This window comes from Hemitrygon akajei, chromosome 27 (assembly GCF_048418815.1).
Source record: "Hemitrygon akajei chromosome 27, sHemAka1.3, whole genome shotgun sequence".
NCBI classification, from domain to species: Eukaryota; Metazoa; Chordata; class Chondrichthyes; order Myliobatiformes; family Dasyatidae; genus Hemitrygon; species Hemitrygon akajei.
The window spans coordinates 7,284,054-7,300,149 of NC_133150.1; the positions used below are offsets into that span (position 1 = coordinate 7,284,054).

Here is a 16,096-nt window from a genome sequence, read left to right on the forward strand (position 1 = left end):
TTGGGAAATGGAAAAAGGAAATGGTGAGAATGCAGGTGTACAGGGTTGAGTGGATCCAGTTTCAGCCATGATGGAATGGCAAAACAGACTCAATGGACTGAATGGCCTAATTCTGCTCCTATTTCTTATGGTCTTATGGATGGTAAGGGTATGAAGTGCTCTTTTCCTGGTGCTGGTGGATGGGAGAAGGCAGTTTAAATGTTTTCGGCATGGACTAAGACAAAGAGCCTGTTTCTGTATTGTACTCTGATTCTATTACTCTGAATGGTTAAAAAGGTATTTAAAAAAAGACAAACTGAGTAACAAATTATGTATTTCAATAATATATAGAACAAATTAGAACACTTACAATACCATAGTACTATAAAACTATATGCTAATTCTGAAAAATTATTAATGGAGGAATTAATCCAGTGTATGCTGCTGTGTTCTTTTGATTGACTGTAAAAGAACAAAAATTTGCACAAACACCAGCTGAAGGTGATGGATTGCCTTCAAGCAATGCTTTTGATAATTGTATCCTCCAAATCTTCATTTCATTGTAACATTCAAGGTAATTGTTGATACCTTCAAATTCTTCATAGGTTCCAACTTGTTGAAGTAGTGCAATCATTTCATTCACTCCTGGCAGTTTCAGGCATCTCCAAGCCTGAATGCTTGAAACCACAGTGAGCAAAATGGTTCTGAATTGTCTTGCTGCTTATTTCTCGCCAACTATCCAATGACAAAAATCACTCTTTTGAGACAAGCACACACAATTAATGCTGTTTGAAAATTATTTGTTCTTCGCACAGCCAAACAAGTGCACACGACTGAAGTTGGTTAGAAACTAACTTCTGTTGCCTTAACTTCTACTGGGGCAATAGTCTCCTGCCCCAATTGAGCAGCATAGTGTCACAGATAATGAAAGGAATTCTGACTGTTTTTCTTGATTAGTTTTTGTTCTTTAAGAGTTGTCCCAAATGAGTGGCTGCCCCAATTAACTGGAATCCATTGTATTTCTGGTTGAAATTGCTATTTTTATTTGCATTTGGAGCTTATTTGGGAGTCACAGAGAGATGCATCATGCAAGCAGGCCTTTGACCCACCAGATATTCAGAGTACTCAGTACACAACTTCGAAGTTCATCTTCACAGACAGTGTGGAACCCATTCAAAGAAAAACATCAACCCCAAGCAAAAAAAATTGCGCAAACAGCGACAAGAACATCAATCTCCTTACATGCAAAAAAAATTATGCACATGGCAACAAGAAAGAATGAGTAAAATCTCTGAAAATAAAACAAGCTAAAAGAACCCATCTTCATTTCAGCTCAGTGTTCTTTACCTGCAGGCCATCCCAATTCGAAGTTGCCCAAAATAGCAACAGAGAATGGAGCTACAGTCCAATACACAAACTGCAGACCCAGAACTTCAGTACCATCCTCCAACTGCATCGAGGGAGAAAAAGACCATTCGAAAGCATGGACTTCCTCTTGGGAGCAGCGAGGGAGAGGGAGACCAATGCAAAACCTTCTTCCATCAGCATTGAGTGAGAAGCTGGTAGACAGTGCTGAGCACTCGCTTGCCTTCACACTCACCTCCTCTGTTTCAATCTTCTTTGATGCTTTGATTGGCAAGAAATAGTCAGTCATCTCTCAGCTTCTTGGCCTCAAGGCTGCTTGTCTTGGAGATAGCAAACTGCCAGATCGCTCAACTGGCCTGAAAACAGACCATTAAACTGAACATCATAGATAGATAGATAGATACTTTATTCATCCCCATGGGGAGATTCAACTTTTTTTCCAATGTCCCATACACTTGTTGTAGCAAAACTAATTACATACAATACTTAACTCAGTAAAAAATATGATAAGCATCTAAATCACTATCTCAAAAAGCATTAATAATAGCTTTTAAAAAGTTCTTAAGTCCTGGCGGTAGAATTGTAAAGCCTAATGGCATTGGGGAGTATTGACCTCTTCATCCTGTCTGAGGAGCATTGCATCGATAGTAACCTGTCGCTGAAACTGCTTCTCTGTCTCTGGATGGTGCTATGTAGAGGATGTTCAGAGTTATCCATAATTGACCGTAGCCTACTCAGCGCCCTTCGCTCAGCTACCGACTCTCTCTACTAGAACAACATTGAAAAGAAGTGAAAGAAATGGAAGCATGGCAGCGCCTCTGCTTATTTAGAAGTATGAGGAGATTCTGCATGACAGCTCAGACTTTGATAATCTTCCATTGATGTTCTGTGGAGAGTGTATTGACTGGCTGCATCGCATCCTGGTGTGGAAACACCAATGTCTTTGAACAGAAAATCCACTGAAAGTGGTTTGGCCCAGTACTGATCATCCATTGACATTAATCCCATATTTTATCTTTCTAAGGTGATTTTAATAAAATCTAAATTTTATTGGAATTTAACATTGATTTTGTATTTAAAAAATACATTTATTGAGGTGGCGAGGAGTCTTCCTTTTCCAATGACACATAGATACTTTGTTAAAGCAAGATATTTATACAGTACATTCTGTTCTGAAACTTCATTATACTGATTAACTATTGCATAATATTATGGCTTGACAAAGTTATTTTGTGTTGAAAACTTTCAAATATCTCAGAATATGCAATCACACTGGTAGGAGAGATAACGATTCAAGCTGTTTATTATAGATTTCACAAGTCAGCTTGGTGCAAAAATCTAAAATCTACTTTAAGTGACTAAATAGACATGTTGCCAATTTGACTTGATAAATGCCATGTGTGGCTTCATGAAGGGAGTTCTCACAATCTCCACTTTGCTCTGCAGTGGGGAAATAAATTCCTTCCCTGAACAAAGGTAAATATAATCTTTCATGGACGATGTGCTTTGCACATGTTAAGTTATGGAGTATTAACTTAAGTTGTGTACATATGCCTGCTAGTAACAGTTTTTTATGTTTTGCACAGAAATTGATGTTCATATTAAAGATGTGCGTGGGAAGACAGCATTGGAAATTGTGAAGGAACATCCAGCTCAGAAGAGTAAGGAGATAGCAACTCTTATTCAAGGTAAAGAACTTCTACTTTTGGTATATCATAAGCTAATTACTCTTTAGCGTAAGAGTCTCACGTTTTATTTGTGGGATGAGATTGGGATTATGGAATGTCATCTCCTGTGTATTTATCTTCCATTTTACTTGATGTCGGTTGGCGTGGAAAATAGAATTGGGATTACGTGAGAATGCTGTTCTTGGACTACAGTTCAGCAGTCAACACCATAGTTCCATCCAGGCTCAACAAGAAGCTTAGAGACCTTGGCCTTGACCCTGCCTTGTGCAGCTGGATCCTGGACTTCTGACAGATCACCAGCAGGTTGTAAGAGTGGGCTCCCTCACTTCCAACCCTCTGACTCTCAATTCAGGAGCCCCTCAGGGCGGGTACTGAGTCCTCTCCTTTACTCCCTGTATACCCATGACTGGATTGCCATACGTAGCTCCAATCTGCAAATTAAGTTTGTCGACAACACTACATTGATTGGCCATATCTCAAACACTAATGAGGTGGCCTTCAGGGAAGAAGTCACCTCTCTGACAAGGTGGTGTCAACTAAATGACCTCTCCCTCTATGTTGCAAAAACAAAGCAGCTGGTTGTGGATTACAGGAGGAATGGAGATGGGCTAACCCCTATTGACATCAATGGATTTGGGGTTGAGAGGGTAAACAGCTTCAATTTCCTCAGCACCCACATCACCAAAGACCTCACGTGGTCTGAACATACTGGCTGTGTGGTGAAAAAGGCACAACAGCACCTCTTTAACCTCAGATGGTTGAGGAAGATTTGGTATGGGCCCCCAAATCCTGAGAACTTCCTACAGGGGCATAATTGAGAGCATCCTGACTGGCTGCATCACTGCCTGGTATGGGAACTGTACCTCCCTTAATTGCAGGACTCTTCAGAGAGTGGTGCAGACAGCCCAGAGCATCAGTAATTATGAATTTCCCATGATTCAGGACATTTACAGGGGCCCGTAGGATCATTGAGGACCTAAGCCATCTGAACCACAATCTATTCCAGCTGCTACCGTCCGGGAAGCGGTACCACAGCATCAAAGCCTAGACCCACAGGCTCCTGGACAGCTTCTTCCACCAGGCCATCAGACTGATGAAATCATGCTGATTTGTGTGTTCTCTATGTTACATTGACTGTTCTATTTATTATAAATTACTATGATTGCACATGGCACATTTAGATGGAGATGTAACAGAGATTTTTACTCCTCATGTATGTGAAGGATGTAAGAAATAAAGTCAATTCAATTCAATGGCTGTGTACATACATCTACTGATGCCTCTGGACACATCTTCAGTGATGTTCCTGGAATCACCAGGTGTTTCGGGTCTTTCAACATCATACATCCTCCTCCAGGTGACCCAGCCGGGACTGATCAGACCCCAGCTTGTGTCCAGATGGCTAGCTACTTATGATTCCATGGCTCCCCACTTTTGAGCCACAGCCATCTTAAGGCCCTCTCTACCGCATCGGTGTACTGCGGATGGCTCTCTTCCTCTCTCCCTCGATGCCCAAATTGCTGAAGGCTCTGGCTAAGGAACGGGCTGTGAATCCCCTACAACCAACCTCCACTGGGAGACACCTCGCTCTCCATCCAGCCTGCTGGCAGTTGCTGACCAGTCCTGCGTACTTGGAGAGCTTCCTCTCAAAGGCCTCCTCCAAGCGATCTTCCCATGGGACCGTCAGCTCCAGCATCACCACATGCTTGGTAGACTCGGACACAAGGACAGTGTCTGGTCGCAGGGTGGTGGGTGCGATATGTTTGGGGAGCTTCAGCTCCCTTTCGAGGTCCACCAACAGCTGCCAGTCCCTTGCAGAGGTCAGGATGCCTGCAGATGTTCTTTTGGCGGGTATTGGCTGCTCCCCAGCTCTGACGAAGGCAATGACCTGCTTAGAGAGTCGGGACCACTTCGCCCACTCAACTCCTGCGCTGATGGCATCACTTACCTAAGAATGGAAATTACTGGAAACACTCAACAGGTCTGACAGCATTTGAGGAAAAGGAAACAAAGGTTCTTTCAGGTCAAAGATCCTTCTTCAGGACTGGGGCAGTGAGAAAAATTATTTCAAGTTGCAGTGTAAGAGCCAACTGATGTATGGAGTTAAACATGGATCTTGGGAAATGAGGAGATCATCTCTCGAGAAATGCTGGATGGTTTGAACCTACTTAATCCAGATTGTGAAATCTGTAAATTTGGTTGGAATCTACATGGAATGGATGGGAGCCAGAAACATGCTAAGAGGTTTGTTTGTAGAAGGGATTTTTTAAAACAGGATTACAAGATTTTAATGAATGTGATTGTAGGTGCAGTTTGGTCAATCAATTCCATGTTGTGTGAAGCATGGGGGCACCAACAGTGGATGTATTATGTATGTTTATCATTACAAACCTTGAATGTTCTTTGCCATAAGCTGCTGGTAATTCTGTTTTTAAACTTGCTATCACCAAAAAAACCTGCAAGCAAATATTACCTGTTTCCAAAAACTACCATCTGATATTATTGATTACAATTCAGCAATAAAAGGCAAGAGGAATACATCATACAGTGGAGGAAAAGATATTTCCAATCCAGTTGCAACTCTCTTGCAGCTGTCAGCTGATAAATATAATTTAGCTAGTTCTTGAATCTCAGCATGTATGTCTTCTGCCATCCAGAAAAAAGATATAGGCGAAGGCAAGGAAGCAAATAATACCTTAATTGTGCATTTTTAAGTGGTGAGAAGAATAGTTAATGCCAAGACAACAGCAAGTGGCAATTTTAAAATTACTGTCATATTTTATTGTGTGTCAGTATCACCAAGAAAAATATTTTGTTAGATCCACATTTGCCTTTCTGAAAGCAAACATGCCATTCAATCTGATGGCATGTTTTACTAACTTAAATCAATATTTTTCTGTAATATTCTTCCTTTGGAATGATGAATTTGGACTAGTCTTTAAGTAATTTTTATTTAATTTTTAGTAAAACTAAGGAACAATTGTTGATCTTATTAGGTTCTTTGTGAGATACAGGTTATATTTTTTGTAGCAGTACATGTTCATGATTTGACAGTATTTTGATAACAGATTAATTTTGTCGCGACTTCATTCTTTTTACAGATCATATAGCAGGAAAAAAGATCCCAAAGTACACAGAAAATACTGTTCCAGTGTCTAAAACACACCCAGCTTCCATTCCTGAGCCTGGTAATCAACAATCAGTTGGTGAGGCCAATTCTTTAATTTGATACTAAGTGCTTCTATGCCTTTGAAACACTGCATATACTGTACAATTCCTTGTCAATTGCCATATATGATATGTTTAAAAGCTTACTTTGCATTTCTCTTTCTTTTTTCTGGTGGCAGAACACCTAATTAACATCAATTTGTATTGTTTTCTTTATTAGTAAATTTCCAAGGGAAGAATGTAAAGCTAAAACCATAATTTTGGTCATCTTAATGAAATGGAAGAGTAGATCTTCCACCAAGATCTACTTGGATCTACTGGCAGATAACCCATTACTGGGCTGTCTGAGAGTATAAGCTAATGTTTGACTTTCTGCTTAGCAGAGACTCTAGATATCTGCACTTGACCCTCATTGCATACTGAATGTTGCTGACCCTCACCTCTGATTTCCCCTGCCCCCACCAAATGAGGGCTGCCTCATGGACCTTCGGTTTCCTCCTCCTGCCCTGAAGTCAACAATCATCTCCTTGGCCTTGCTGATGTTGAGACAGAGGTTGTTGTTGTGGCACTGTGGCACCACTCAGCTACAACATGAATTTTCCAGCTCTGTGGCTGGGATGTTTTTCTTTTCAACCTACACAAAGTTAACTTGACCAGCTTTGACCAGTGGCCATTCGTAAGAGCAAATTGGAGGAAGGCAGGGGCAAACGCAGCAGCTGTCATCAGAGTGAGCCTTAAGGCGTTAGCTCTTTGAGGCTTCCATGAAGAGAGGCTTTACACAGAGAAAGCAAAGGAAAGAAAGCTCAAGTTTTTCCCCTTCTCTTCTTTATATCTGCTCAGCTGGGTAGAGATGACAGGCAGGATAGTGCAATGTTCCCCTTGCAGGATGTGGGAAGGCAGGAAGACCTCCAATATCCTAACCACTACAACTGTGAGAAGTGCATCCATTGTAGCTTCTGCATTAAGGAGTTGGAATTGGCACTGGAAGAACTCTGATCATTTGGGAGGCTGAAGGGGTGACAGATGGGACACCTAGAGAGGTAGTTGCACCCAAGGTACAGGACACTAAAACCAGCTGACAGTCAGGAAGGGGAAAGGTGTTAAGGAACCAGTGCAGAGTACCCCTGTGGCCATCCCCCTCAACAACAGGATATTGTTTGGGGGTAGGGGAGAATGACCTATCAGAGGAAAGTCACAGTGGTTGGGTCTCTGGCACTGAGTCTGCCTCTCTCCCTCAGAAGGGAAGAGGGGGAGAAGAGGCACCCTGAGGTGATCAGGAATTCAGTAGTTAGAGGAATGGACAGGAGGTCCTGTAGGAGAGAATGAGATTCCCAGGTGTCAGGGTCCAGGATATCTTGGAATGGAGTCTTAAGTATTCGTAATTGGGAGGGTGAACAGCCCAAAGTTGTGGTCCATGTAGATACCAATGACATGCGTAGGATGAGTGTCAAGGTTTTGCATGGGAGTTAGGTGGTAAGTTAATGTGTAAGACTTCCAAGGTTGTGATCTCAGGATTGCTGCCCATGCCACATATTAGTGAGGCTAGAACTAGGAAGATTATACAGTTTAATATGTGGCTAAGGAGTTGGTGTAAGGGGAGGGCATAGGACTTTTGGATCATTGGGCTCTCTTCCAGGGAAGGTTGGACTTGTATAGAAGGGATGGCTTGCACCTGAACTGGAGGGGCACTAATATCCTAGCAGGAATGTTTGCTAATGCTGCATGATGGGGTTTAAACTAGAGTTGCAGGAGGATGGGAACTAGAGTGTCAGAATAGTTAGTGTTGAGATTGTGGAGCCAGATGTTAAGATCTCAGACAAAGTCAGTAATCAAAAGGTTGAGCATGGTGCAACAAAATTGAAAAAGGTAAATACAGGATTGAAGGTGTTGTAGCTGAATGCATGCAGTATACAGAATAAGATAGGTGAACTTGCAGCACAGTTGCATATTGGCAGGTATGATATTGTAGACATCACTGAATCATGGCTGAAAGATTATAGCTGGGAGCTTAATATCCAAGGATACACATGGTATTGAAAAGGAAGGCAGAGGGGGTGGTGTTGCTCTGTTGGTAAAAAAATAAAATCATTAGAAAGAGGTGACATAGGGTCAGAAGATGATGAATCATTGTGGATGGAGCTAAGGGACTGCAAAGGTAAAAAGACCCTGATGGGAGTTGCATACAGATCTCCAAACAGTAGTAAAGATGTGGCCTACAAGTTACAATGGCAAATAGAAAATGCACGCCAAAAGGCAGTGTTATGACAGTCATGGGGGATTTCAAGATGCAGGAAGAGGGGGAAAAATCAGATTGGTGCTGGATATCCAGAGGGAGAATTTGTAGAATGCCAGTGAGATGGCTTTTTAGAGCAGCTCATGGTTGAGCCCACTAGAGGATCAGCTATTCTATATTGTGTGATGTGCAATAAACCAGAATTGAACGTAAAAGGAGCCTCGGGGCAAGTGATCATAATTTGATCGAATTTACCCTGAAACTTGAGAAGGAGAAGCTAAGGTCAGATTATCAGTATTACAGTGGAGTAAAGGGAATTACAGAGGCATGAGAGAAGAGTTGGCCAGAAGAGCAGTAATGGCTGGTATTTCTATAAATTCAGAAGACATAGTATATCTACATCCCAAAGAGGAAGAAATATTCTAAAGGGAAGATGACACAACCATGGCTTACAAGAGAAGTCAAGCCAACATAAAAGCCAAACAGAACATACAATAGAGCAAAGATTAGACCAGCAAGTTAGATCAGTGGGAAGTGTTTAAAAGGAGATAGCTTTTCCTTCAGCGGTTTAATTGAGGCATGACTGCGCAGATGCGTGGACGTCAGTGAGTTAGACCAGTGGGAAGGGTTTAATAGGAGACAGTTTTACAGAGTGGGTGACAGAGTTGGAGGGCTTTGGCTCAACGGGGCTTAGGCGATAACAGGTCAAGATGAGGTCAGTTACTTGTGAAGAATAGAAATAGGAAGAATGTCTGTGAGGCTGGTATTCTATACTGGCTGTCAGATGTGGGAAGTCTGGAAGACTCCCAGCCTCCTAGACGGCCACATCTGCGCCAGGTGCATCAAGCTGCAGCTCCTTAGGGACCGGGTTAGGGAATTGGAGATACAGCTCAATGTCCTTTGTCTGATCAGGGAGAGTGAGTAGGTGACAGAGAGGAGCTATAGGCAGGTAGTCACACCGGGGCCTCGGGATACAGATAAGTGGGTAACAGTCAGGAGAGGGAAGGGCAAGAATCAGATACTAGAGAGTACCCCAATGGGTATCTTCCTTAACAATAAGTACTCCTGTTTGAGTACTGCTGGGGGGGTGGGGTTAAGTAACAGTGGCCGTGCCTCTGGCGCAGAGTCTGGCTCTATGGCTCAGAAGGGTAGGGAAAGGAAGAAGGCAGCAGTAATAGGGCACTCTATAGTTAGGGGTTCAGACAGGCAATTACATGGACACAGGAAAGAAACACAGATGGTAGTTTGCCTCCCAGGTGACAGGATCTGGGATGTTTCTGACGGCGTCCACCCTATGCTGAAGTGGAAAGGTGAACAGCCAGAGGTCGTGGTACATATTGGTACCAATGAAGTAGGTAGGAAAAGGGAGGAGGTCCTGAAAACAGGCCTCAGGGAGTTAGGAAAGAAGTTGAGAAGCAGGACCACAAAGGTAGTCATCTTGGGATTACTGCCTGTGCCAAGTGACAGTGAGTATAGGAATAGCGTGAGGTAGAGGATAAATGCGTAGCTGAGGGATTGGAGCAAGGGGCAGGCATTCAGATTTCTGGATCATTGGGACCTCTTTTGGGGTAGGAGTGACCTGCAGAAAAAGGATGGGTTGCACTTGAATCCCAAAGGGACCAATATCCTGGCAGGGAGGTTTGCTAAGGCTATTGGGCAGAGTTTAAATTAGAATTGCCGGGGGGTGGGAATCGAACTGAAGAGATGGAGGACGGGACGGTTGGCTCACAAATAGAGAAAGCTTGGAACAGTGCAAGAGTGAGGATAGGCACATGATAGAGAAGGGATACGCTCAGAACAATGGTTTGAGATGTGTATTTTAATGCAAGAAGCATCATGAACAAAGCAGATGAGCTTAGAACATGGATCAGTACTTGGAGCTATGATGTTGTGGCCATTACAGAGACTTTGGATGGCTCAGGGGCAGGAATGACTACTTTCGAAGGCCAGGCGGTAGATGTTTCAGAAAGGACAAAGGGGGGAGGCAAAAGAGGTGGGGGTGTGGCATTGCTGATCAGAGATAGTGTCATGACTTCAGAAAAGGAGGAAGTCATGGAGGGGTTGTCTACTGAGTCTCTTTTGGTGGAAGTTAGAATCTGTAAGGAGTCAATAACTACTGGGTGTCTTCTATCAACCACCCAATAGTAACAGGGATATTGAGGAGCAGATAGGGAGACAGATTCTGGAAATGTGTAATAATAACAGAATTGTCGTTATGGGAGATTCTAATTTCCCAAATAATGATTGACATCTCCCCAGAACAAGAAGTTCAGATGGGGTGGAGTTTTTTAGGTGTCTTCAGGAAGGTTTCCTGACACAATATGTAGATAAGCCTACAAGAGGAGAAGCTGTACTTGATCTGGTATTGGGAAATGAATCTGGCCAGTTGTCAGGACTCTCAGTGGGAGAGCATTCTGGAGATAGTGATCACAATTCTATCTCCTTTCCATAGCACTGGAGAGGGATAGGAACAGACAAGTTAGGGAAACATTTAACTTACATTTAGTAAGGGGAAATATGAAGCTATCAGGCAGGAGCTTGGAAGCATAAATTGAGAACAGATGTTCTCAGGGAAATGTACTGCAGAAATGTAGCAGATGTTCACGGGATATTTGTGTGGTGTTTTGCATAGGTACGTTCTAATGAGACAGGGAAAGGATGGGAGGATACAGGAACCGTGGTGTTCAAAGGCTGTTGAAAGTCTAGTCAAGAAGAAAAGAAAAGCTTACGAAAGTTTAAATACTAGGTAATGATAGAGATCTAGAAGATTATAAGGTCAGCAGAAGGAGTTTAAGAATGAAATTTGTAGAGCCAAAAGGGGCCATGAGAAGGCCTTGGCGAGTAGGATAAAGGGAAACCCCAAGGCATTCTACAAGTATGTAAATAGCAAGAGGATAAGATGTAAGAGAATAGGACCAATCAAGTGTGACAGTGGAAAAGTGTGTATGGAACCAGAGGAGATAGCAGAGGTACTGAGTGAATACTTTGCTTCAGTATTCCCTATGGAAAAGGATCTTGGTAATTGTAGAGATGACGTACAGTGGAATGAAATGCATGAGGATATAGACATTAAGAAAGAGGATGTGCTGGAGCTTTTGGAAAGCATCAAGTTGGATAAATCTCCGGGACTGGACGAGATATACCCCAGGCTACTGTGGGAGGCAGGAGAGGAGATGGCTGAGCCTCTGGCAATGACCTTTGCATCATCAGAGGGGATGGGAGAGGTTCAGGAGGATTGGAGGGTTGTAGATGTTGTTCCCGTATTCAAGAAAGGGAGCAAAGATAGCCCAGGAAATTATAGACCAGTGAGTCTTACTTCAGTGGTTGGTAAGTTGATGGAAAAGATCCTGAGAGGCAGTATTTATGAACATTTGGAGAGGCATAATATGATTAGGAATAGTCAGCATGGCTTTCTGAAAGGCAGGTTGTGCCTTACAAGCCTGATTGAATTTTTTGAGGATGTGACTAAACACATTGATAAAGGAAGAGCAGTGGATGTAGTGTATATGGATTTCAGCAAGGCATTTGATAAGGTACCCCATGCAAGGCTTATTGAGAAAGTAAGAAGGCATGGGATCCAAGGGGACAATGGTTTGTGGATCCAGAATTGGCTTGCCCACAGAAGGCGAAGGGTGGTTGTAGACGGGTCATATTCTGCATGGATGTCAGTGACCAGTGGCGTGCCTCGGATCTGTTATGGGACCCTTACTCTTCATGATTTTTATAAATGACCTGGATGAGGAAGTTGAGGGATGGGTGAGTAAATTTGCTGATGACACAAAGGTTGGGGGTGTTGTGGATAGTGTGGAGGGCTGTCAGATTACAGCATGACATCCAAGGATGCAAAACTGGGCTGAGAAGTGGCAGATGGAGTTCAACTCAGATAAGTGTGAGGTGGTTCATTTTGATAGGTCAAATATGATGGCAGAACATAATATTAACGGTAAGGCTCTTGGCAGTGTGGAGGATCAGAAGGATCTTGGGATCTGAGTCAATAGGACACTCAAAGCTGCTGTGGAGGTTGACTGTGTGGTTAAGAAGGCATACGGTGTATTGGCCTTCATCAACCATGGAATTGAGTTTAGGAGCCCAGAGGTAATGTTGCAGCTATATAGGACCCAGGTCAAACCCCACTTGGAGTACTGTGCTCAGTTCTGGTCACCTCACTACAGGAAGGATGTGGAAGCCTTAGAAAGGGTGCAGAGGAGATTTACAAGGATGTTGCCTGGATTGGTGAGCGTGCCTTATGAGAATAATTTGAGTGAACTCAGCCTTTTCTCCTTTGAGCGGTGGAGGATGAGAGGTGACCTGATAGAGGAGTATAAGATTATGAGAGGCATTGATCGTGTGGATAGTCAGAGGCTTTTTTCCAGGGCTAAAATGGCTAATACGAGAGGGCACAGATTTAAGGTGCTTGGAAGTAGGTACTGAGGAGATGTCAGGGCTAAGTTTTTTACACAGTGAGTAGTGAGTGTGTGGAACCAGCTGCCGGCAACGAGGGTGGAGGTGGATATCCTCCTCGCTGACGATCAACACTGGCACACCTCAGGAGTGTGTGCTTAGTCCACTGCTCTACTCTATATATACACATGACTGTGTGGCTAGGCATAGCTCAAATATCATCTATAAATTTGCTGATGATACAACCATTGTTGGTAGATTCTCAGGTGGTGACAAGTGGGGGTACAGGAGTGAGATATGCCAACTGGTGGAGTGGTGCCGCAGCAACAACCTGGCACTCAACATCAGTAAGACAAAAGAGCTGTTTGTGGATTCAGGAAGGGTAAAATGAAGGAACACATACCAATCCTCATAGAGGGATCAGAAGTGGCAGGAGTGAGCAGTTTCATGTTTCTGTGTGTCAAGATCTCTGAGGATGTAATCCAAGAACGACTATAGTTCATTAGGAGTTAGAAGAGATATGGCATGTCAACCAATACACTCAAAAACTTCTATAGATGTACCATGGAGATCATTCTGACAGGCTCCATCACTGTCTGGTATTGGGGTGGGGGAAGTTGCTGCACAGGACTGAAAGAAGCTGCAGAGGGTTGTAAATCTAGTCAGCTCCATCTTGGGTTCTAGCCTACAAATTACCTAGGACATTTTCAGGGAGCAGTGTCTCAGAAAGGCAGCGTCTATTCCTAAGGACCTCCAGCACCCAGGGCAGTGGGAAGTTAGAGAATTGGGAAGCTTTTATAAACCAACAAAAGGCAACTAAAAAAGTTATTATGAAAGGTGAAGATGGAAAATGAAGGTATGCTAGCCTATAATAGAGAATACCAAAAGTTTCTTCACATACATAAAGTATAAAAGAGGCGAGAGTGGAAATTGGACTGTTGGAAAATGATGCTGGAGAGTAGTAATGAGGGCAACGAAATAGCAGATGAACTGAATAAGTATTTTGCATCACTCTTCACAATGGAAGACACTAGCAGTATGGTGGAAGATCCAGGTGTTCGGTAGGAAGTGTATGAAGTTACCATAACTTGAGAGGTTCTGGGGAAACTGAAAGGTCTGAAGGTAGGTAAGTCACCTGGACCAGATGGTGTACATCCCAGGGTTCTGAAAGAGGTGGCTGAAGAGATTGTGGAGGCATTAGTGATGACCTTTCAAGAATCTCAAGATTCTGGAATGGTTACAGGAGTCTGGAGAATTGCAAATGTCACTCCACTCTTCAAGAGGGAAGGGAGGCAGAAGTTAGTTGGGCTGACCTCAGTGGTTGGAGTCGATTACTTAGGATGAAGTTTCAGTGTTTGGAGGCACATGATAAAATAAGCTGTAGTCAACATGGTTTTCTCAAGGGAAAATTTTGCCTACCAAACCAGTTGGAATTCTCTGAAGATGTAACAAGCAAGATAGACAAAGGAGAATCAGTTGCTGTTTCATTCTTTGATTTTCAGATGACCTTTGACAAGGTGCCACATACAAAGCTGCTTAACAAGCTACAAACCTGTGGTATTACAGGAATGATTCTAGCATACATAAAGCAGTGACTGATTGTCAGGAGGCAAAGAATAGGAATAAATGGAGCCATTTCTGACAGGCTGTCGGTGACTAATGGTGTTCTGTGGGGGTCAGTGTTGGGACTAATTCTTCTGACGTAATATGTCAATGATTTGGGAGATGGATTTGAGGGTTTTGTTTCAGAGATTGCAGACAATATGAAGGTATATGGAGGGACATGAAGTTTTGAGGAAGTAGAGTGGCTATAGAAGGATAGACAGATTATGAGCATGGACAAAGAAATGGCAGATGGAATACAGTGTTGGGAAGTGTATGGTCATGTACTTTTGTAGAAGAAATGAAAGGGTTGACTCTTTTCTAAATGGAGAGAAAATACAAAAAACTGAGATGCAAAGGGACTCGGAGTCCATGTACAGGATTCCCGAAAGGTTAGTTTGCAGATTGAGTCTGGTGAGGAAGGCAAATGCAATGTTAGCATTCATTTCAAGAGGACTAGAATACAAAGGCAAGGATGTGATGTTGAAACTTTATAGAGTACTGGTGAGGCCTTACTTGGAGTATTGTGAGCAGTTTCATGCCCCTTAAGATGTTCTGAAACTGGAGAAGTATCAAAGGTTCATGAAAATGATTCCAGCATTGAATCGTTTGTCATATGAAGAGTGTTTGATGGCTCTGGGCGTGTATTCACTTGAACTCAGAAGATTGAGGGCTGACCTCATTTAAACTTACCGAATGGTGAAAGGCCTTGATAGAGTGGATTTGGAGAGGATGTTTTCTCTAGTGACAGAGTTTTGGACTAGAGGACACAGCCTCTGAATAGAGGGGTGCCCTTTTGGAACAGAGATGAGGATGAATTCCTTCAGCCAGAAAGTGTTGGATCTGGAATTTGTTGCCATAGGCATCTGTGGAGGCCAAGTATTTAAGTTATATTTGAGGCAGGGGTTGATAGATTCTTGATTGGTCAGGGCATGAAGGGATACAGGGAGAAGCCAGGAGATTGCGGATGAGAAGAAAATTGGATCAGCCATGAGGAAATGGTGGAGCAGACTCAATGGGCCAAATGGCTTAATTCTCCTCCTATATCATATGGTGTTGTGGTCTAATTCTGGCTGAATGGCAATGATTCAATTATAACAAATACAAGAAATTGACTGCTGAAGGAAAGACAAACAGAGCTTATTTTACTCAATTTAATTGAATCGGTGGTTTATTATTGTTTATAAGTGAGAGTAACTGTAGTTTTCTTTAGAGTTAAATAGATCTCAAATAATTTTGACTGTTTCTTTATCAAAGACCATTATAAGCAGTGTTGTCAGTTCTGATGATTAGTGATTCTGGGATTGGACCCTTCTGCTTTGAGCCACACCGAAAGAAATAACTAGTTCGGGAAAAACAGCCAGTTAATTTGGAACAGAAGAATGTCTGTTCCAATTTTTTTTTTTGCTTTTGGTGCTCTTTGTGGTTAAATATATAACTGAACCGCAAAGAGTTAAGTGTAGGAAATTGTGGTGTTGTAGTATATTTGACATACCGTCTATGATTTGGAGAGTAAGCAAGTAGAAATTAGCCTTCAGTCTTTGCTATAAACTGTGTGTAACACTGGGTAACTGCAAATAACCCTTTACCGTTAAGAGGCTTAGTGATATTCCCTATTAAATTTATAATTGGAGTGAAACCAGAAAGCTGCAGATGCAAA

At 42.7% G+C, this 16,096-nt stretch overlaps 1 protein-coding gene across 9 annotated transcripts in view; it reads left to right on the forward strand.

The window, feature by feature from the left end:
• Positions 1 to 16,096, forward strand: part of LOC140717105 (ankyrin repeat and SAM domain-containing protein 1A-like) — a 460,793-nt gene that overhangs the window by 174,281 nt on the left and 270,416 nt on the right. For all 9 annotated transcript variants that reach the window (XM_073030322.1, XM_073030323.1, XM_073030327.1 and 6 more), the window contains 2 exons: positions 2,931 to 3,032; positions 6,134 to 6,238. In XM_073030322.1, coding sequence (XP_072886423.1) covers positions 2,931 to 3,032; positions 6,134 to 6,238 — 207 coding nt within the window. The remainder of the gene's footprint in view (positions 1 to 2,930; positions 3,033 to 6,133; positions 6,239 to 16,096) is intronic.